Source organism: Dasypus novemcinctus, chromosome 4 (assembly GCF_030445035.2).
Source record: "Dasypus novemcinctus isolate mDasNov1 chromosome 4, mDasNov1.1.hap2, whole genome shotgun sequence".
In the NCBI taxonomy this organism is placed as follows: Eukaryota; Metazoa; Chordata; class Mammalia; order Cingulata; family Dasypodidae; genus Dasypus; species Dasypus novemcinctus.
Genome location: NC_080676.1, coordinates 61200127 through 61219955, shown reverse-complemented (window position 1 = coordinate 61219955; position 19829 = coordinate 61200127). Strand labels below are relative to the sequence as shown.

The 19829-nt window shown below is 42.9% G+C and overlaps 1 protein-coding gene across 18 annotated transcripts in view; it reads left to right on the top strand.

The window, feature by feature from the left end:
• DGKG (diacylglycerol kinase gamma) overlaps positions 1–19829 on the top strand; it is a 219183-nt gene that overhangs the window by 112699 nt on the left and 86655 nt on the right. For 17 of the 18 annotated variants that reach the window (XR_002793276.3, XM_058295504.2, XM_071214670.1 and 14 more), the window contains 2 exons: positions 121–281; positions 7228–7292. Coding sequence is in view for 17 of the 18 variants with exons in the window: in XM_058295504.2 (XP_058151487.1) it covers positions 121–281; positions 7228–7292 (226 nt within the window). In the remaining variant the exon portion in view is untranslated. Of the gene's footprint in view, positions 1–120; positions 282–7227; positions 7293–16416; positions 16592–19829 lie in introns of those variants that run through there. The other variant, XM_058295506.2, reaches the window with a different exon arrangement.

The following is a 19829-nucleotide window of genomic DNA, read 5'->3' as shown; positions in this document are numbered from 1 at the left end:
CACACTGGGGATTGTCCTGGACCCAGATGTCTATGGGATTCCCTGCCCTGACGCTTCCCATGCATCGACAATGACCTAGACTTTCTGCTCTGGTGGCAAATGCAATGCTGTGCTCCACAGGTTATGAGGGGGGCAGCTTGACGAAAATCCTGAAGGATATTGAACAGAGTCCCTTGGTAATGCTGGACCGCTGGCATCTGGAAGTCATCCCCAGAGAGGAGGTGGAGAACGGAGACCAGGTCCCATACAACATCATGAACAACTATTTCTCCATTGGCGTGGTGAGTTGGCCAGGAATAACCTTTCCTCCTGGAAGAGAAATGCCCAGGCTGGCAGGAAAAGTCAGAGTCTTCAGTTGTTCTGCCTGGGTCCTTATTCCTTGGCTGTCCCAACTGCCCCCAGCCCAGAACTGGGTCCAGTCATCCTTGCATCTGGCCTGAGACTGGACACCCTGAGTGATGGCTCCAATCCCCAATTTTTGAATATGAGGAAATTCTTTCCCCTCTAATTTTAACTAACAAAAAAGACAGGAATTTTTCAAACAACATACTTATCATTTGTGGAATTTGAAGCAGTCAAAAAGCAACATCAAGAAATAACCAAAGGACATATAATTCCAGATTTGGGAATTCTTATCCTCAAAGGAAGACCACCTGTTCCCAAGCTGGTTTGACTGATTCAGCTTGCAGAATTCCTTCTCTCTTGTTCTCACTCCTCATCTCAACCCATCTCATATAGTCCAAGCAATTCACAAACCTTTATGGGCATCTCCTCTGGGCTGAGCCTTTGACTGAGCTCTGTGCTCCTCATTAGTGCTCCCTCAGCCCTCAGAGCTCACCCCATCAGTGCACTCTCTACATTACATTGAGGGATTGGCTTAATGCTCCTGTCTTGCCCCAACCCCCAACACACACAAACAGAGGCAAGGACAGTGCCATGTTCATCTTTCTTCCCCCGGTCCTCTGCACATCTGGTATAGCACAGTTAGTTTGCTTCATTGAACTCAGCTTCTGGTCCGTAGAGGACTGGGGTGGACACTGCTTCCCAGCAGTTAGGAGTGGTGGGGTGGGGTGATGGGAAGGGTGGTTAATCACTTCAGCAACAGAGTTGGGATTTGGAAAGGGCGTGCAGCAAAAACATTTATCAAGTACCTCCTGTATGTGCTCCACTGTGTTAGGCTTTATATATTCCAGTCCTCATAGCAGTCTGCAAGGTTGGTATCACTGCCCATTTTACAGATGAGACCTCAGACTATGTACTAGGGGTAGGACTAGGCTCACATGGCTCTGCTTTACTCTGAAGCCAGGTTCTTTTGAACAGGAAGAGTAAAAGGAAAACCATGGAAAGTAAGAGAGGAAAGGACTTAAAATAATAGTCTCCTATATTTACAGGAGGATTTAAAATTCACCATGTTTTCTGGATTCTTATGACTATACTAAAGGACATTATAATCTCCATTTTATAGGTGAGAAAACAAAGACTCAGAAAGATGAAGGGATTTGCCTTCATTTTCTGACTCCTAATCCAATGTTCCTTCTATTACTAAAATGGAAGAGGAATAGACGGACCCATGATCAGGCTCTGAGAGGATGGAAGCAGGAGACTGAGAACAAATTCAGGGGCTGTTGTGCCCAAATCCAGTGTATCTCCCCACCCTACCCCCAGCCTCAGCTGCGAAAGCCATCTTTTCTAGGTGTCTTCCAGCTGCCTGCTCCAGGCATCTAGAAAGACATTTCCCTCCCCTTCTGGGTCCAAAGACCTTTCTCTTTTTTGGACCACCTGCTGAGGCCCACATCCTCCCAGCAGGAACTCATGCTGTGTTAAGCTCTTTCAAATCGGACACTGCTACACTGTTAACAGGTCTGGAGTTCAGGGGCCTTCTGGTTCAGGGGCCTCCCATCACTGCAGTTTTACAATAACTGAAGTGTATTTTCCTTATGGTAACCATTGCATAACTTGCTGACACTTACTGAATACCTACTGCGCACCAGGCAGTTTCCCTATGAGGTGGGAGCAGTCATTATCCTTTTTTGTTGTGTAAGAAGGAACTGTAGCTTAGACAGATTTAGAGAGAGAAATAAGCCCAGGCTGGTGAGTGGTGGAGACGGGAATCACAAGGGTCTAGTTCCAGAGCCAGACTGAGCTGTGGACCACTGAACATGTGGATTCCCCACAGTCCTTCTTTGCAGGGAGGGTGCTCTTAAAATTTAGTGTGTAACAACTCATCAGTGCTCCTTCTCAGAAATGCAGATTCCACCCTCAGGGTGGATTCTGATTCCATAGGTCTGGGCAAGTTCTGGGAATCTGCATTTTTAGCAAGCCCGAGATCATGCTGATGCTGACCTTCCTGACCAAGTCCTCAGTGAATGAAAACAATCCATCAGAGTAAAGAAGAATGGTCAAAGGCAGTGGCTCCTCACAAGAGCAGAAGCCAAAACTGAGAGAGATGAAGGAGGAGGAAGCTAGGAAGAAGGGGAGAACCAGCGCCCATGGTAACTAGGCATTAGAGAGCGGAGCTGCAGGACTGGGCAGCTACCCAGATGGCACGTTACAGCCATGGCTGCCTTTGGAGCCTCAGCCCCAAACCTTCCTTTTCTTAACACCCCCAGTTATGACAGCCAGAAGCAACATGATTCCTGACCGCTTCCCATGCAGTGTCATGTGCAAAAATGGTACTCACTTAAAATTTGCTGACCAAAAGAATGAACACACCAAAAAGAAGCAGACAATTTCTCCTCAACTAGATAGCTAACCCCTAAACACTCAAGTGCGAGGACTGATTGGTAATCATGTTTTTAATTCATCCTTACAAATAAGAAGGAAGGAAGAAAGGGAAGGATGTGGGAAAAAGGGAGGGAGGGGAGGAGGACGCACTAACTGTCACCAGAGAAAATGCATGCAAACAGATTCTCCATCACCCACAGTGGTCGACATATTTATTTGCCCTGGGCCGATGCATAATAACGCAATCCATTCATTTTTTAAATTATGAAGAACCTCACAATATCTTTTTCAAGATGTTTTTCCTCATTCACCTTTAGTTTGGGCATGTTTAATATTTTATTGCAGAGGAGTAAGGAACCAGGACTGGTTTTATCTCACTGTTGTAGCCTTAGCCTTCTCCCAATAAAATATTTGCTGGGTTTGTGTGCTCGCTCTTTAAAAGTTGGAAGAAAAATTCTTGAGAAAACAAGTAACCAACACACAACCCTACCAAAGTCTGGACCTGACATTTGCAGAAGGTCTTGCTCCCTATTTGACTTCCCAAACTTTGTAAGAGGAGAAGGAGGTATGTAAACCAATGCAGAGTTTTTCTTCCTTGTGATGATTAAACAGAGTCAGTCTCCCTTGGCAAAGAGGGTATTGCAAAGTCTTTGCCTCTTTTGAAGGACCCAGAATATCTTATTGATATCAAATGTCTGTGTCTTGCATTTATAAAGGTGATGGCAACAGCTACTGCTGGGTGGTAAAGAATGTTCCCTGATGAGTTGAGCTATCCCCCTAGTGCCAATAGAGCCCACTTACTAGATGGAAGGATAAACAAGTCAGAGGGTCCAGATTCTAATGGCCTATCCAGGCAGTCACTATGGTCTTGGCTTTATTACCACCATATTCTAATCAACCTTGTGCCAAGTTCCCACCAGTAAAGAGTTGACCTTATCTGTCTTTTTAACTGATAATATCTACTGACAGGAGATTTTAAACATAGTCATTCAGTACACCACTTCCTCTGACTTCTCTGGCCTCCTCTTCCCTGCTCTTTATTTTTGGATTTGCAGAAATGTCAGGATGGCCAGGTATCAGTGACAGGAAGTTTGGGGCTACAAAATAGTTCCTGGACTATGTGTAACTCTGAACTTCTCAAAGGCTCTGCTTTCAGTGAGCCTTAACAGGATGAGTGAACAGCTAATCCCTTGATTCAATGAAATCTATTTTTGATGCTAGGGAAACCCAAGAGCCAAGGAGAGGTCATAGCCTGTCCCACTAATCCACACACCATTTCCCACCTTACAGACTGTACTTATTAGACTTCACCAGCCAGGTTTCCTCGCTAGGGAATTCTCAACTAGACATGATTTTTCTTGCAAGCTGTTGGATTCCTTCAGCATCGAGTTCTTATCTATCACCTGAGAGAGCCATGAAGCTGCTAAGACAATGGAATTCACTAAGGCATGTCCTAGACAAGGGGTCCACATTCTTTTCTATTCCCAAATCCTCCATAACTCAGAACAACCCCGGTTTCAAACAGTCTGTCCTATTGGCTCCTTTCTCTCCTTTTATCTTCATTGCCAATACGGTACATGTGGCTATCGTGCACTTGAAATGTGACTTGTCCTAAACACACACCACATTCCAAAAACTTGGTATGAAAAAAGAATGTAAAATATCTCATTCATAATTTTTATATCAATTCCATTTTTTAATGATAACATTCTAGGGTATACAGGGTCAATTAAAATATATTCTTAAAATTAATTTTATCTGTTTCTTTTTACTTTTTTAATGTGGATACTAGAAAAGTTATAAAATGGCCTACATTATTATATTTCTATTGAACAGCACTGGCCTAGCCTTTCCTATATCTCAGAGTCCAAATGACTGCTGCCTGGATTTGGAAGACCACAAAGATCCTTTGTCCAACCATTTGCCTGGAGTTTTAGTTCAGGAAAGAGTAGCCCTGTGTCCACCCCTCTCAGCATCTCCTTCTCACCCAACACCTCATAGAAAAGACCCCAGGCAGTGAGGCTGCCAGAAATACTTTCCCCACTTCCATGCATTTGCAATTCCCATCTTCCCCCTTCAGAACAGAAGTCTCATTTTGCTGTAATTATTACCAAGAAAACCTCGGTACCACTGCAGCACTGGTTCCCAAAATTTATATTAAATCACTACAGAATGTAAATAGACCCAGTACATGTGGCTGACACGGAGAAGCTCAACAGAGGGTTAAGGTGAATCTCAACACTCTTTTTAATCCCTTGGTAGAAAAACATGGACAGGGTCTTTATCAGCATTGCCTGTTTAGACGTGACAGCAAAGGAGCTCTTTGTGTATTGACTAAGGGACTACATTGTCAAATTAGAGCCATATGCTTAACTAATAATATTGTAAAGGCTGGTCTTGGTGAAAAGAAGCTTTGCAATAACTGGTTATGAAAAATCAGAGGACAGTGAGGACAGCTACACAGAGTGAGCAGGCCTATGCACAGATCCCAGAAAACAAACAAAGGCCCAGGAGCCAGTCACAGCAGTCTTGGGGTAGGGGTAGGGAAGGACAAATCGTGCCAGGCAACACGTGATGGCTTTTTCTTTTTCTTTTCCTGACAGAAGAAAATTAGTGTCAGAGGAACCCAAGGAAATGGAATGTTTTCTTGAATTCTAGAGAAGCACTTGACAAATGTCACATGCATCTTATTCAGAGTGTTCACTGAAACTTGCTCAGAGACAGGGAGGTGGGCCCAGGCTGGGAGGCTTGCAGGGGTGGCCTGGGGTTTGCACACCTCCCACTGCGCCTCCACGGGGGTCAAGGGGCTCACAAAACCTTCAACTTTGGACGTATCTTAAACTAACACCTTTTTTTTTTTTTAATCTAAAGCTAAGGCTTAAATGTTAAATTCTCAAGACATTATTTCAGCAATGACTCATTGCCAACCACAAAATATACCCACCTTCTTGACTTGCTTTCACCACTTTCCAAGAGTGGACTACTAGCTGAGATTACTACTGGGCCAAGTCCTAATATTGGAAAAGTTCTTCTTTGCCTCCTAACTTCCCTCTGGACCTTCTGTCCACTCTATCAACCTATATTTCACTCACTGCACACAGTGGATGCTCAAATATATTTCTTCACTGAACATATACCTTTTGATGTTAAAAAAAAATTCTCTTTTATAGGGTTTCCTTATCAAGGAATGGATTTAATATGCATTAGCTGCAAAGTCATCATTTGGAACTTCAGGTCTCTTTCAGTCATGTATTCCAGTAAATGGATTACCGTGCCTTTTTTTTTTTTTTAAGTCTGAATCAGTACCCTTGTTTCTGTATCACCTCCTGCCTTCAGTCCAATTAGCCATTTTATTCCTAAAGCCCAGCGCCAGCACCCGCCCCTAAAGTGCTGACCACAGGGCCTGAACAGAAAAGGGCATTACACCTTCCTTTGCTGAAAAATGAGGCCGTTACCAAAGATGAAAGACTAAGTTTGGGGAGGAAAGGTGAATTCAGTTTGAAGTTTGAAGCTCAGAGCTGGTTATGGAGACACATTGTGGAGGCATCAGCATCTGGATACTAGTGACAACCATGGGAGTTCATGAGATGGCCCACAGAGTAGAGTATGGACCACGGATTGAACTAAGGAGAACACTATGGTTTCAAGAAGTTCTGGCCTGAGGATGGCGAGCCAGGAAGGACATAGTGCCATGGGCAATCCTGACTAGGAGTTCTAAGGAGCAGGTGGTCAACAGTGCAGCAAAGGGATGTGCTAATAATAGGACAGCAAAGTGTCCACAGGAAGGGGTAATCAGATTTTCATTGACCTTGGAGAGCATCCTTTCAGGGGAGTGATAATAGAGAAGCCATAAACTTAAACATATTTATATATATTTTATTGTCTCCTAAGCAGTCATCCAATGTGACTATTGCTACTGATATGGATGACTAAGAGTCAATATATAATGGTAGCTACCAGAGTCGGCTTCCTGGTTTTGACAAAAGTACTATGGTTATATAAGATGTTATCATAGGGGAAGTGGGTGAAGGTACACAGGAACTCACTGTACTATTTTTGTAACTTCTTGTGAGGCTTAAAATATTTCAAAATAAAAAGTATGTTTTTAAAAAATAGAGTTAATATGGCATGGCATTTCCAAGACTCACACTGAGCCCCACACTTGAGGCTTCTGACCTCAACTCGCAGACGTGGACACCATCTCTCTGCTCAAAGGGCCCTTCACTCGCCCCTGAACTGACTGTCGCTCAGTGGGCAGGTGCCGAGTGAACATTAGGAGGGCTCTGGAGTCAGCTGAAGTAGGGTCTGTATCCATCAGAACCCGTGGCACTAGCTTGCAACCTTGGACCCTGTTCTCAGCCTCAGCCTGAGCCTCGGGATCTCACCTGTGAGATGGTGGCTCAGCATTTCGGGAGAGTCAGTGAGACCATGTGAGCTTTTTTCCTACCTCATTGCAGTCATGACCTCTAACCGGGGATCTGCTTTTGACTCTTTCCCTTTCAGGATGCCTCAATTGCACATAGATTCCACGTGATGAGAGAGAAACACCCAGAAAAATTCAACAGCAGGTAAGAGGGCCGTTACCCCTGTAGAGTCAGCTGCTCTGCCCTCGTCCCCCTCGCTAAGCTGGCTGGCCAGACAGAGGCTTCCCACCTGCTCTCAGGGAAATATTCTTGGCCCGGGCCACCGAGGAACGTCGCTTTCCTGCCAAGTTGCCGGAAAGAGGGTTTCCATTTCCAAGAAGAAAGAAATGTCAGAAACCTGCCGCAGCCTGGCCGCCTGTCCCCTCCCAGGGGATGCTTCAGGGGGAGGTGGGAGGGGAGGCGTGGGGCACCCGCCTGGGGGCGGTTCTGCTCTTGGTCGACTGGAACCCTTCTGAGGCTTGGCCACTTTCTCAGAATGTGCAGCGACTCCACCTCCAGCCCCTTGCAATTCTTCAGGGTTGGGGACAGAGAGTGTGGAAGAGGGTTCCCAGAGCCCCTTAACTTCTTGGTGTCCCAAAGGGGTGGGAGCGACAGCTCTGGACCAGGGATCAACGGGGTGTGTTCTCTCTGTATCCCCAGATCGCAGAGGGCAGCAGCCAGAGAGGCCTGTGGTGGCCCCTGCAAACGTAGGGAGACTCAGAGCCCACAGGTCCCAGCCTCAGCCTAGGCACCCTGTGTGAAGCCTAGGTGTTAGGTTGAAAAACAAGAGGAAAGAGAAAACCAGACCATTAACAAATAAAACAAAACCATTCTTGCTTGCAGATGGGAATCTGGGAGAATAGAGTTGTGACCAGCATAGCCCAGGGATTGTTAAGTTACCTTTCTCCTTCTCTGTTCTTTCTTTTTCTTCTCATTGGTTAATTTCTCTTTGTTGTACCATGTCGAGATGACCACTGGACACCACCCTCACTCTCAGGCAGGTAGGGAGGAGGGTGGATATAGTTTGAACTTGGTCTTTGAACCTGAAAGCATTAACTTCTATGTAGTTCATAAGATTCTCTTCAAAAGCAGAGGTCAGAAGTTATCTGAGGACATTCATTTAAAGCCAGCACCCGCAAAGAGCGCCCTCATTTTCTTTCCTATCTCTTTCCTCTGACCTCACATCTGAGAGGTTAACTAAAAAGAAAGTCCTTTAGGGATCAGACAATGAACAAAATGAAGCTACTTCAGCTTCAGGGAGTGTGATCTGTGGGGTCTAATAGCACCTGAACTAGCCTTACTACGATTTGTGCTCAGTTTCTGTCACAGGCACATTCCTTCTTGCTCTCTCATACGCGTAGACCATACCCACTCACTCACTACTATTACCACGTATACTTTCAGTCCTACTCCTGCTATATTCACAAACATATAAATCAAATGTTGCCCCCTCAAGATCTTTTTCACTGTCAAATACACACACAACCTCTGTTTTTTATACTCCCACTCTTCCACCCATTCCATAAACTTTTAAGGTAGCCGTGTGCATAGTCATTGCCTGTTAAGATGCCATATTCTTGTGAAATCTGTGGGGCTATGTTCATTCATTCATTCATTCACTCATTCAGCAGAATCTTTTGGAAAGTATACTGGCCAGACACTGCTCTATGGGTGTTTTGGAAGCCTAGTGGTAGAGACAAACTGGAAAGCAAATGTGCGCAGTGACTTGTGTTAAATGAACGGAGGTGAGCTATGGCAATACAAAGCAAGAGCTATGGCCTGGAGGGTTTTTCAAGACAGAGATTCTTGAATGGACACAGAAGAGAAATATGCTTGTGCCAGATTCAAAAAAGGAGAAGGGCAATCCAGGCTGAAAGAATTGAATGCACACAGAGATATAAAGGGGTGCAAGAGCATAGTTAGCTAGGGAAAGGCAAACCATTCTGTGTGGTCAGTTGTATGATCTCCTGGCACCTGGAAGGAGAAAAACTGTCAGTTTATAGAGAGCAAGGGAGCAAAGTGAAGGAGGAATTTCCCCATATTCGAAAATCCAAAAGATAGGTCAACATATGGCATAAATAGAGCAATCACCAATTATCCACATGTGAAATTATGCAAACTGAAGTAACTAATTAAATAAGGCATTTGGGGTATTCATTTTCTCGTCACACCTTTCTCCCACGTGTGTTTTATATGTCAGAATTAAATACAATTAGAATGATCCACCTGCTAGAAAAAAGGTGTAGCGTGCATTTCAATGCAAAGTATGAACCAATCCACTGTGATGGGAATTGTTATTTTTCCTTCCCACTCCCCAGTTCCCATTAACAAGAAGATTCTTTGTGGTTAGGTTCGTGCCTCACTCTTCACCTGGTTGTGGTCAATGTAGTATGGTCACCTGTGATGATGGTCATGTGGATTCGCATGTTAATCCTTGTGCTTGCCCAATATGAGAAGACACAGTGGGATCGAGGCAGCATCACAGGGTTACTGAACACTTTCTATTAAGAACTTTGTGCTCCTGCTGCTTCCACCCTGCCTTTTCCATGCTGGAAAATACCCAGGAGTGCCCAATTTGTCCACTGAGAGGCAGGCAAGCAGCCTTTTCTCCAGGCTTCCTTATTCAGCCTTGGAGATGGTTTTAAATAGGCAGGTGGTTGTTGCCATGGTTACCCCATTACACCAGCAGCTAAACTTAGGAAGGGCCACGAGGGATAGGAAAAAAGCTTGATACCCGGGATTTGGAAATGTCAATGATATTATCAAACAAGGCTCCATTATACTCAGCTGAACGTGGGTTCTCCAAAGAGTGGCCACTGCTTGGCCAGGAGCCCTTAACATCAACACCTGGGACTGGACCTCAGGGATAACTCTGCGGTTAAATCTGTAATTGTTTTGTTTTGTTTTCAACAAGAAAGTGTGACTAGCCAGGACTAGAACTTCACACATTGCTCGTTCTGTTTTCTGAGCAATTCTAACAAGAATTCATAATCTGGGGTGAAGGGGGTTCGTTTTGTTTTCTGGGTTATTCTAATAAGAATTCTTAACATGGAGTCCAAGTACTTCTGGGGCACTGAGAACACATTGAAATTGTATAATACATTGCATCTATTTTCCTGGAGAGAATATCCATAACAATCATAAGGTTCTTAAAGGGACCCATTACCCCGGATGGTTAAAAGGCAGAGTTCAAGGCTTCTTTGATCCTAAGAGACATCATATTATGATTCAACTGTTGGAGTTTCAGGAAATTCTTGCCCAAAAGCCCTCTCTACTGAGGTTGTTGCCGGGAAAGGTGATTGGTTACACAAACTGAATTATGTTCCCTGACAAAATAACTTTGCTAATGGGGCAAGAACCAGACCAAGGATGTAGGAAGATACCAAATATAATGGGCAAGGAAACAAAGGCTTTTCAGGACAGAGATGGGGCTCTTTGATGCACCTTTTACTCTCTAGACATGGTTAATTTAGGAACGTTATGAACATTATCATTGCCTTGTTGATAAAAACAACAGAAAAGAGATTTAATTCAACTGAGTTCCTAGCATGTGTTAGAAAGTGCACTAGGATACAAAGGTAAATAAGACATGATCACTGCCTTTAAGGAATTCATAGTCTAGCAAAGAAGAAAAAAAAATTCTCAAATACTTTTAATAAAAATTATTTTAACATATAAGGAGGTTACATGTATAGAAAGTTTATTAATGGGCATATCCCAAAAATCATTTGTGAATTAATTGTTCAGAGTACAGACATAGTGTTATAAGAAAAGTTATAAACTATATGTAAATTACAAAGTTATTTTTTTTTGAGCTCCTACTGTATGCCAAAAGTGAACTAGGTTCTCCAAATATGTAGCTTGTTTATACTGTATGCCAAAAGTGAACTAGGTTCTCCAAATATGTAGCTTGTTTAAATCCCAAAACAACTTTACATGGTAAATACCAGCATTCCCATTTTATAGATAAAAGACCTGAAGCAGGAGAAGCTAAGTAACTTAACTACGATCATACATCTTACTAAATGGTAGGGCTGATTTGATCTAGCCTAGCTTCTAATTCCGGAGTCCAAGCTCCGTTTGCTGCACCTGCTATCTCAAATTATTTCAATTAGGAAACACCTGGAGTATACCAGACACTCTGATAGGTACTTTATATCTGATCCCCCTTAACACAATAACCTGCAAGGTAGATGCCACCGTCCTATTTTAGAGATGAGGAACCTGGGGCTAAGCAGGGCTGACCTATCATTGGCTTCATACACCTTTCTAGATTCTCTGTGGGAAAACGCCTGCTGAGTTCCAAAGGGGAGACCACCTACTCTTACCCTGTATGGCAGGACTCTTCTCCCTATTTCAATGTTCACTGCGAGGAGCAGGAGCAGCTGCACGATTTGTGGGACCAAGGACAAAATGAAAATGCAGGGTCCCTTGTTCAAATACTATTAACAATTTGAAGATGGTGATAGCAGCACATTAATCAAAATTTATAAAATAATTTTAACATACAAGTAGTTTACATGTAGTAGGTCGTATTGTATATAGAAAGCTCTTACTTTCTAGACATTGCTAATTTAGCAATGTTATAAACATTATCATTGTATTGTTGATATAAGCAACAAAAAAGAGATTTAATTCAACTGAGTTCCTAACATGTTAGAAAGTGTGCTAAGTCTGGACCCTATGTGACTAAGCAGGCCTTGTGCCCATAAGCCAACTGGCAAAGAGAGAGCAGTTAATTTTTAAGGCACTTTTGTCAGGGATCACAAGAGTGGGAGGTTTGCAATAGAGGCAAAAGAATGGAGGAGAGAGGGATTATCGGTCCCTCAACCAAGCAAAAGTCAGAACTAGCAGAGAAGCTGAATCTTTCAGATATCCAAGAACAAGTCCTCTGTGAAATGTCTGGATTAAGTCTCTGTGAAAGGTTTTGTACATAAGGAATATGTGCATAAAAGCAATTTATTTCCAATGTCACTGTCAGTGAGTGTCCAGAAAAAGAAATCTTACTATGGAATTTTTTCATTGTTGGTGAGAAATGCAGACACTTGAGGAATGGTGTTATTCCAAACCTGTTGAGTGTCATCCACTTGAATATGTCTCTCAGCAGTTTAGGTTGAAGCAAGATACTTCCGGTTAAGCCTTTCAAAGAGACCGCAACATTCCTACCAAAAGCTGACCACCTTTCCCAGAAGCCCTTGGGGAATTAATAGGCTCTGGAGCGTTAGATTTCTTGGAGTCAGGCCCATGGAGTAGTTGATGAGGAGGTTCCCCAACAGCCCTAATATAGGATGAGTCCTTAAGAGGTTGGGAATATATCTTGCAAATAAATAAGCACTTAATAGATATTTATAGAAGGAGGCAGCAGAGGGTAGACCATTGCCATCAAAATCTGTCTCTACCACTTACCAGCTCTGCCACTTACTAGGCATAATCTCCCTAAGCCTTTACTTCCTCTTCTAAAAATTTTGTAAAGTTGCTACAAGTATTTAATGAGGTCCATGTAGGTCCATGGCATATAGTAGATTCTCAATAAACATTTGTTGTTGAATATTATTGAATGACAATTGTGAGGAAAGCATTGCTCTGTATTATCAAAAGGCTTTTTTGATAGAAAAGTGGGATTCAATTATCACAGGGTCTTTGCTCTTTTGACATAGTCCTCAAACTGAAAAGATTACCCCAGCAGCAATACATCAAACCTGTCCAAATCCCTCTCTTAGGGAATGGGAGTAAGCACCAATATCCACATCAACTATTTAGAGTTGAGTTGGATTCTATAGGATGGAAGTGTAGCAGAGCTTCTCTTCACTGGCTCCATGAAGGTTTAAAAGCAGAAGTCTGGGGTCTGTATAAGTCTCTGTGAAAGGTTTTGTACGTATGTAATATTTACATAAAGGCCACTTAGTTCCAATGTCACTGCCTGTGAGTTTCCAGAAAGAGAAGTCTCAGTATGGAATTTCTTCATTCTTGGTAAGAAACCCAGACACTAAGATTCTAAGTCCTTAGGCCAAGTCAGAGCTAGAGGTAGGATCAAGGTAAGGGATCACAGAGCCTAGGTTAAATGATATCGGGAGGAGAAGGGCAAGAGTTAGTAAGGGGGAGTTGCAGGACAGGTGCCATGTGCATCATGGATGCTTATGGCTTACCAACCTGGGCCTTGGAGAGCAGAGTTGTTGGGTGGTTGGGCAGGTGGGCCAGGGCAGCCAGGTGCCCAGATGTGGCCACCCTTCCTTCATTAATGCCCACCCTCCCCTCACTCACTATATACCCCTTTCCCTCAGTTTAATTTTATTTTTTATTTTTATTTATTACCCTCCCCTAAGATGGCTCCCTCATCTGTTTGCTTGTTGTTTTCACTTGTTGTTTTTGCTCATTATCTGCTCATTGTCTATTTTGTTTATTCTTTTGGAGGCACCAGAAAATGAACCTGAGACCTCCCATGTGGGAGGTGGGTACCCAACTTCTAAAGACACATCCACTCCCTGCTCGTTTTTCAGGGTTTTTTTGCTCATTGTCTACTCATTGTCTGCTTGTTGTCTTACTCATTGTTTTTGTTTGTTGTGTCTGCTCATTGTCTGCTCATTGTTTTTGTTCGTTGTCTGCTTGTTTTTGTTTTGTTTTGTTGCTTGATGTCTGCTCGTTGTTTGTTTTCCTTTTCTAGGAGGCACTGGGAGCCAAACTCAGGACAGCCCATGTGGGAGGTAGACACCCAACCACTTGAGCTACATCCACTCTCCCGTTCCCTCACTCTAGATAAACTCAGAGATGTTCTGTTGGAGGCAAAATAGACACCAGCAAATCTCAATTCCTGCAAGTCTGGGAGGGAAGGAGCCTCCTCTCTTGAACACTTGCAGTCTGCTGTGCAGTCATGAGCAAAACAACAAAACAAGTATCACCATTAGATAAGAGTTTCCTTTTTTAAATCTAAAAATAAAACCATTCTAAGTTATTCTTTTCAGGAACCCTGTGAGGTAGTCCAATGTTACCACCCAGATGTGTAGCTTTCTTTTTTCTTTTTTTTTTATTTATTTTTTATTTCTCTTCCCTCCCCTCCCCGCCCCCCCAGTTGTCTGTTCTCTGTGTCTATTCCCTGTGTGTTCTTCTTTGTCCGCTTCTGTTGTTGTCAGCAGCATGGGAATCTGTGTTTCTTTTTGTTGCTTCATCTTGTGTCAGCTCTCCATGTGTGCGGCACCATTCCTGGGCAGGCTGCACTTTCTTTCGCGCTGGGCGGCTCTCCTTACGGGGTGCATTCTTTACACATGGGGCTCCTCTACGTGGGGACACCCCTGCGTGGCAGGGCACTCCTTGCACGCATCGGCACTGCGCATGAGCCAGCTCCACACGGGTTGAGGAGGCCTGGGGTTTGAACCGCGGACCTCCCATGTGGTAGACGGACGCCCTAACCACTGGGCCAAGTCTGCTTCCCGATGTGTAGCTTTCTTAAAGCATAAAGTTATAATATCAGCAAATACATCGGGGTTAAAATTCCATGACATTGGCATCTTCATTCTGTGCCCTGAATTGGGCTTTGCATCTCCTCATCTAATTCCCAGCACCCCAAAAGAGACCTGCCCTAAATACCTAGAGGTTCAAACTGCTGTACCTTTTCTCCCCAATATATCAAACCATTTTTTCAAATATTGGGGATTTACAAAATCCCCAAATGAGGTTGATTATGGCTTTTTTTTCTTATCCCTGTAGATGGTTATAAAGGAAATGCAAACCTCATGCTTTGTGTTCAGTTGCCCTTGACTCTTCAAGTCAGTTCTGACAGAACAACTTACTTAATTACTGACTATTTATGTACTAGCCCACAAAAATATTTTATCCACCAACCTCCCCATCTCTCATTGGAGAGAAAAAGAAAGTAAAATGAATGAAATACAGGTCAGTGTTGTTATTGTTGTTTCACCAGGCGTTCATCATTTCACAACTTTAAAAGACCCAGTTTTTATTGGCTGGACTATTCATTTACTTACCCTTGATCACCTGCAGAAACAAGGGAGCATCCAAAGCTGCTGTCACTCAATGACTGCAGGAGGCTGTTGTTGATATTTGTGTGCAGGTCTCTCTGCCCTGAAGAGTCATCAGTAATTTAAATAATATGATGAAATCACATCGACTCTTCACATTTCTTTCCTTTTCCTCCCAGCTCCCCTGAGATTGTGCTGCCCATTCTGATGGCACAACCTCTTGAACCGATACACAAGAGCGGCCCATGGTACCTCAGGCTCCCTACAAAGTTGCTGTTTGCCAGAGTAGTTCTTGTTTCTGCTTTAACAGGTCTATTTTCCTAGCACCTGCCAAGCTAGTATAAGAAAAGTATCATTCATGTCAACAAAGAGTGGAATTAGTTTGTGATAACGTCAGAAAAAACTTGAAAGCAAACTATGTTTTCAAATCTTTAGGGCAGATAATCCATTAGTATCAGTATTTATTGATTGGTTGATTTCTAGAAATATTTCCATCAAAGAGCTCAAGATATAGTCTGTAATAAAGACCAGAAGGGTTAAGGTCAGCATGATAACCTCATGGAAGAAAATCAAAGTACACAATTTCAAAGTAGGTAGGAACTGCTGGGTCCTCAAGTGAGTGTTGACAGTCTGGATGCTTTCCAGAAGGGAGAGGTCAGAATGTGCCAGAACTTAAAACCATGTCTTATAAGAACGGGCTGAAGAAACAGGGATTATTTCACTGAAAGAAGAGAAGACTTAAGGAGAAGTGTTTATTGACCTCAAATATTTCAAAGGATTTTCCTGTTAAGAAGTAATCTGATTATTTTTGTATGATAAATCAATGGGAAAAGTAACTGGAAAGGCCAATTTGAGCCCCAAATAAGGACATTAATTCTAACAGTTTTAGCCAGTGCCAATTGCAGTGGGCTATCGGGAATGGTGATGAGTCATCAATTTTATGTTTTTCTGGTGTTAGACAGTCACTTTGGGTCTCTGGTGGAGCCCAATGCCCAACAGTGCAGATTCTATCATCAGACAACCCAGATTCAAATCCTGCGGCTGTCACCACATATGTGGCCCTTGATCAAGTAACTCTTCCTAAACTTCAATCTCCTCACCTGGTAAACGGTGATATCACACTAAATTAGTTTCCTATGGCTACTGTAACAAATTGCCACAAACTTAGTGGCTGAAAATAACACAAATTTATTCTATTAAAGTTCTGGTGATCAGAAGTCTGAAATGGGTCTCACTAGTCTAGAATGAAGGTGTTAGCAGGGCTGCATTCCTTCCTGGAAGCTCTCAGGGGCAATCTGTTTCCTTGCCTTTTCCAGCTTTCAGAGGCTGCCTGCATTCCCGGCTCACGCCTCCTTCCATCTTCAAAGCCAGCAAAGGTCAGGCAAGTCTTCCTCACATCACATCACTCTGATACTCTTCTGCCTCCCTCTTCCATTTAAGAGGACCTTTGTGATTACAATGGGCCCACCCAGATAATCCAGGATAATCTTCCCATCTCAAGGTCATCTGATTAGCAAGCTTAATTCTATCTGTAACCTTAATTTCCCTTTGCCATGTAAGCTAACATATTCACAGGTTCCAGAGATTAGGACATGGACATCTTCGGGGCAAAGGGGCACAAGTAACTTACCTCATGGGATTTCTTTCAGGACTCAATGAAACAACACATTCCCAATGTAATCTGCACTGCTCCAACCCATACTAACAAACAGCAGCCATTATTCATAGAGTGCTTTCAAGAATTTCCCATAAATTTTTTTAAATTGGTACAACTCTCCAGGAATAAGATACATTTTATTGGTCCATTTTACATATAGGAAAATTGAGGCTCAGAGAGATTATGCAACTTGCTGAAGACCACACAACTACTTAATAGGGGAGCTGGTATTCAAACCTAGGTCTCTAACTCTGAAGCCTCTTTTTATCCCCCTATACTTCCCTGCCTCTCTCTCTGCCCAATTTGGTGTCCCAAGACCAAAGAAGAATTCAAGACAGAGACTAGAGAAGAGCCACAAAGAGATTATTACAGAGAATAAAACTCAGACCCCTTAAATAAATCAAAATCATTTGTCCTGAAGAGGAGAAGGTACAGAATGTACTGGGAATGGACCTTCAGTCTATGAAGGATCTACAATAGGAAATAGTGTCCATACCCCCTTACTCTTCACCTAAGCTCAGGAAAGAATGAGGAAAAAATGTGCCTGAGTATGGTGGTTTAGAACTCTAGAAAAACATGCTCTTAATCTTAATCCATTCCTGAGGGTGTGAACCCTTTGTAAATTGGACCTTAGGTTCCTTCAATTAAGGTATGGAGTCAGGAAGGGTCTTAATCCTATTAGGAAGGCCCTATAGGCTACAGAGAGAGAGAAACCCCAGGAAGCAGCCAGAAGCTGGAAGTCAATGAAACCCGGAAGAGAAAGATGCTGCCATGTGCACTGCCATGTGATGAAAAAGCTGAGAAAACAAGTATTCTAGTCTCTGAAACTGTGAGCCAATTATCTCCTGTTGTTGAAGCAACCCATTCATGGTATTTGTTTTAGAAGCTAGGAAACTAAGAAGTGAGGAATTGTCATTTTGGATGGGAGAAGTAACTTCTGGAAATATATTAAAGGCTGAAATGAATTATTGAGAAAAGTTGTGGAATCTCCTGCAAAGGTTTCTTAAGCAGAAGGCAGCCTCATTCATCTAAGATGACAAATGCATCATCTTCCCTAGGCCATTGCACCCACCATGCCCCCACTCCAAATGGGAGTTCTCTGCCACCTCCTCCAGAACTGACTGAGGTGTCCCTATCAACTATGAGTCTCCTTACCTTCTTTGTTCCTCAATTTCCAATTGGTCCCCAAGATGTCTTAGCATCAGGATTTCCTCACCATGCCCACTCCAGCCCAGGACTATCACTTCCAAGCTTCCAGTATCAATGTTCTTCCCACTCAGGTCCATGCTACACAGAGCAGACCATCAATCTCCCTGCAACATGTTTTCTGTTCTGTCACTTCCACTGCAACAACCCATGTCCCATTTAATGGAATTAAACCCCCCTGCATTGCATTCAGAGCCCTTTATAAAATTTTCCTCCTCAGATACCATACAATACAATCTTTTTTTAAGTTTATTTTATTGTATTTTTTCAAAGATACACAGATCACAAAAAATGTTACATTAAAAAATACAAGAGGTTCCTATATACCCCTCACCCCACCTACCTCCACTCCTCCCACATCAACAACCTCTTTCATCATTGTAGCACATTCATTGCATTTGGTGAATACATTTTGGAGCACTGCTGCTCTGCATGGATGATAGTTTACATTGTAGTTTACACTTTCCTCCAGTGGAGAGTGGGTTGTGGCAGGATATATAATGTCCAGCATCTGTCCCTGCAATATCATTTAGTACAACTCCAAGTCCTGAAAATGCCCCCACATCACATCTCTTCTTCCCTCTCCCTGCCCTCAGCAACTACCGTGGCCACTTTCTCCACATCAATGCTACTATTTCTTCCATTATTAGTCACAGTAGTTCTATAGTAGAATACCAGTAAGGCCACTCTAATCCATGTTTTATTCCTCCATCCTGTGTATCCTGAGGTGGTTATGTCCACTCCACCTCTATATCAAGAGTGGGCTTAGATCCCACAGGGTTGATGGATGCGATTCTTCAGCTTGGAGTTGTAGGCACTCTCAGTTCCCTACTGTGGTGGTTGACCACCTTCACCTCCCTGTTAGCTGACCTGGGTAAGTCCAACAAACCGGAGAGTAGGAGTTGCAACTCTGCTGAGGCTCAGGGCCCAGCTGGCACATGAGATTCAAGTCTCCTGGGTATACACCAAGCCCAGTGCCAACCACCGGGTCACTGAAAGTGACAGAAGAGGCATGTGTAGAAAGGTCAAATTTGACCCACTACTCTAAACTTTCCTTGCACCTGCCCTTGTGCCCCCTAATTCTTTAGTCTTGTATGACATCTTCCCCTGTGGCACTACTACTTGTTCCAAAATTCTGGTCAAAATATTCTGAACACCCCCTCCCTGGCTAACTACAGCCCTGGGTTCTACTTTTGACTCCACTTTCTCTTAACATCTACCTATAAGGTTTTTTTTGTTTTGTTTTTTGTTTTGTTTTGTTTTTTGGGTTTTTTTGTTTTTTTATTTTATTTTATTTTTTTAATTCATTTTTTAAAAAAATATTACATTCAAAAAATATGAGGTCCCATTCAACCCACCCTATAAGGTTTTTGACACATTTTCTCCCACTTTTAGCTGTCCTCTTTGTTTTCTATAATTCATAGTTTCGGTGCTAAATTGTTATCTCTCATAAGCTTTCTCACTCAGAGGAGGTGTGAACCCTCTTTGAGACCCACTGACTAAAATCAGAAGCATAGCCCTGAGCATATTCCTTCATTTGGTCAAAATGTTTTGGGCATCTATTTTGTTTTAGCACCACATTAGAGCTGAGAAGCAAGATGGACTACCACTGCCTCCACTTTGCAGGATTTCATGGGTCTAGCTGGGAAGACAGAACAGAAGTTATTGCCAACCTGCTCCCAAACCCTCACAAAAGGAGAAAATATAATATAATATGGTGAGACGTATTTAAAAGAGGGAGCATGAATAATGAACATGTTTTGGGAGCACCTAACTGAGAAAGTGAGATTAGACTTCAGAAAGAAAGATAATATTTGAATGAGAGCTTGAGAGATAAATGGGGGTTCCACAAGGGGAGAAGTACTT